Source organism: Mandrillus leucophaeus, unplaced genomic scaffold, assembly GCF_000951045.1.
Source record: "Mandrillus leucophaeus isolate KB7577 unplaced genomic scaffold, Mleu.le_1.0 Scaffold46, whole genome shotgun sequence".
Lineage (NCBI taxonomy): Eukaryota > Metazoa > Chordata > Mammalia > Primates > Cercopithecidae > Mandrillus > Mandrillus leucophaeus.
Genome location: NW_012104920.1, coordinates 1,079,294 through 1,081,629, shown reverse-complemented (window position 1 = coordinate 1,081,629; position 2,336 = coordinate 1,079,294). Strand labels below are relative to the sequence as shown.

At 48.0% G+C, this 2,336-nt stretch overlaps 1 protein-coding gene across 1 annotated transcript in view; it reads left to right on the top strand.

Annotated features, from left to right (window-relative positions):
* DNAH2 (dynein, axonemal, heavy chain 2) overlaps positions 1–2,336 on the top strand; it is a 150,399-nt gene that overhangs the window by 8,431 nt on the left and 139,632 nt on the right. Inside the window, exon 4 of the mRNA XM_011994733.1 lies at positions 738–936. Coding sequence (XP_011850123.1) covers positions 738–936 — 199 coding nt within the window. The remainder of the gene's footprint in view (positions 1–737; positions 937–2,336) is intronic.

Here is a 2,336-nt window from a genome sequence, read left to right as displayed (position 1 = left end):
TCCGCCTCCTGGGTTCAAGCAATTCTCCTGCCTCAGCCTCCTGAGTAGCTGGGATTACAGGCATGCACCACCATGCCCGGCTAATTTTGTATTTTTTTTTTTAGTAGAGACGGGGTTTCACCATGTTGGCCAGGCTGGTCTTGAACTCCTGACTTCAGATGATCCACCCGCCTCAGCCTCCCAAAGTGCTGGGATTACAGGCGTGAGCCCCTCTGCCCGGCCTTCTTTGGTGTTTTCATGTCTTTTTCACCTCCTCACTTTTTCCTTACTGCTGAACCAACTGACTTTTACCCAGTATTTTACACTTCTTTTGGAATCCATTGTGAAGAAATTGCTCCTGTACCCTTTCCCTTTTCCAGCTTGTGGTCTCGCTGCTCCTAATTGCTTGATGTAGGCTAATATCCTACACATTCCCTTAATTCACTTTTACCTTTGAGATCAAGGGCTGACATTTTTAAAAACCACAGGCATAAAGATAATCTCTTGCACTGGGAGGATAATATCCCAGTCTTCCTCTACGATCTGTTTTTTTTTTTTTTTTTAATGCTTAGAGGCAAGACATCTTATTGTTCCGTTTCTTTCAAAGCTTGAAAACTATCGTTCAGTTTCTCCTCACCATTCTGAACCTGTCTGGCTTCTCTCATCTCCCATGTCCTCACTTGTGATTGTGGATGGGAGGAATGACTCATCCTGGCAGGCGTAGTTACTTTGGTCCTCTGTCTGCTCTCCTTCTATAGAAGCCCCTCTTCCTTTCCCGAGCTGCGCTGACAGGACTGGCGGATGCAGTGTGGACACAGGAGCATGATGCCATTCTGGAACACTTTGCCCAGGACCCTACAGAATCCATCCTCACCATCTTCATTGACCCTTGTTTTGGGCTGAAGCTAGATCTGGGCATGCCTGTACAGGTTCGTACCCTACTTTCCCTGGTCAAAGGTGGTCCTACAGAGAGCTGAGGGCTCTCAGTTCCTTCGTCATCCTTAAGTCTTATCATCTGCTGTGCCCACGGCCTATTGAGCCCCACTGTGTCAGGCACCCTACTTGGTGGCAAGAATGGGAAGAAGGATGACGCAAGAATGTTGTCATGGGCCGGGCGCGGTGGCTCACGTCTGTAATCCCAGCACTCTGGGAGGCCGAGGCGGGTGGGTGGATCGTGAGGTCAGGAGACCGAGACCACCCTGGCTAACACGGTGAAACCCTGTCTCTACTAAAAATACAAAAATTAGCTGGACATGGTGGCGGGCGCCTGTAATCCCAGCTACTTGGGAGGCTGAGGCAGGAGAATCACTGTCTCTTATACACATCTAGATGTGTATAAGAGACAGATTTCACTCTTGTTGCCCAGGCTGGAGTGCAATGGCATGATATTTGGCTCACTGTAACCTCTGCTTCCCAGGTTCAAGCCATTTTCCCGCCTCACCCTCCTGAGTAGCTGGGATTACCGGTGCCTGCTACCATGCCTGGCTAATTTTTGTATTATTAGTAGAGCCGGAGTTTCACCATGTTGGCCAGGCTGGTCTCAAACTCCTGACCTCAGGTGATCCACCTGCCTCAGCCTCCCAGAGTGCCGGGATTACAGGTGTGAGCCACCGAGCCTGGCCAATAACAGACTTAATTGTATTCCCCTGAGCTAAGATGGCCAATTGAAGCTGGGCATGGTAGCTTGTGCCTGTCATCCCAGCACTTCGGGAGGCTGAGGCAGGCTGATTGCTTGAGCCTAGGCATTCGAGACCAGCCTGGGTAACACAGTACAACCCCATCTCTACAAAAAATACAAAAATTAGCCAGGCATGATGGTGCACGCCTATAGTCCCAGCTACTTGGGAGGCTGAGGTGGGAGGATCACTTGAGCCTGGGAGGTGGAGGTTGCAGTGAGGTGTGATCACTCCACTGCACTCCAGCCTGGGTGACAGAGTGAGACCCTGTCTCAAAAAAAAAAAAAAAAAAAAAAGCCAGTTGAAACTTCCATAAAAAATTATTACCCTTGAATACCTGATAAAATGAGCAAAAAGTAAAACTACTAAAAAAAAAAAAAACCAACCCAAAAAAACCACACCAAAAAAACCGCTGAGAGTAAACAAATTTAATCTAAAACACTTTAAAAGTGGGTGACCAGTGAAAAACACATGCACCGAGTCAAAGAATGGTGCTCCCCCAGCTACATGGAGTGAACTTGAGAGGGTGTAATCAAATCTTAATAGAGAGAAAGGCCTGTGCCTTTAGTCATTTAGTCCCAGCTACTCTGGAGGCTGAAGCCAGAGGATCGCTTGAGCCCAGGAGTTCGAATCAATCCTGGGCAACATAGCAAGACCTCCATCTCAAAAAAAAAAAAAAAA